Source organism: Eurypyga helias, unplaced genomic scaffold (genome assembly GCF_000690775.1).
Source record: "Eurypyga helias isolate BGI_N326 unplaced genomic scaffold, ASM69077v1 scaffold21633, whole genome shotgun sequence".
Classification (NCBI taxonomy): Eukaryota; Metazoa; Chordata; class Aves; order Eurypygiformes; family Eurypygidae; genus Eurypyga; species Eurypyga helias.
In genome coordinates, this window is record NW_010239535.1 from 898 (window position 1) to 1,358 (window position 461).

Below are 461 nucleotides of genomic sequence, written 5' to 3' on the forward strand. Positions count from 1 at the left end.
TGGTCCAAAGTTCCCCAGAAGGCGGCAGACTGGACACCCCAAACGTTAAAGTCAAACCTGAGGCCGCAGCGAGTTGCTTTCGGAAAGGAGAGCGAGACCCAGCGAGGTGGCCAACTGCTGCGACGGCCATGGCAAACACCAAGAGCTGGGGTGCCAAGCAAATGCTTCTGAGGAAGAGTCCCGCTCCCTTTTCCCGTTACCAGCCCGGTTCTAAACACCGGGAGGCAGACTGGCTTTTGGCAACTCACCGAGGCGCGTGCTCAGCGGAACGCGACGGCGAGCAAAGCACGCTGGTCTGCCTCGCAACCAGGCCGGAGCGCGGGCCGAAGGCTGCTTACCGTGATCAGGTTGTGTTCCGGAAGACTGCAGGCTTCGATGTGGTCCTGGAGGAGCTGCTGTGAGAAGTTCTGGTGCATCTGCGCCGCCTCGTGCGCGTCCATGGCGTTCCCACAGGCTTTGTT

General features: G+C 61.0%; 1 protein-coding gene across 1 annotated transcript in view; it reads right to left on the bottom strand.

Moving 5' to 3' along the window:
* Positions 1-338: 338 nt before the first annotated feature.
* The window catches only part of MAU2 (MAU2 sister chromatid cohesion factor), a gene marked incomplete at both ends in the record, with an annotated part of 8,663 nt that continues 8,540 nt past the window's right edge, over positions 339-461 (bottom strand). Inside the window, 1 exon segment of the mRNA XM_010148186.1 lies at positions 339-461. This exon segment is cut by the window's right edge and continues 6 nt beyond it. Within this exon segment, the coding sequence (XP_010146488.1) occupies positions 339-461 (123 nt within the window).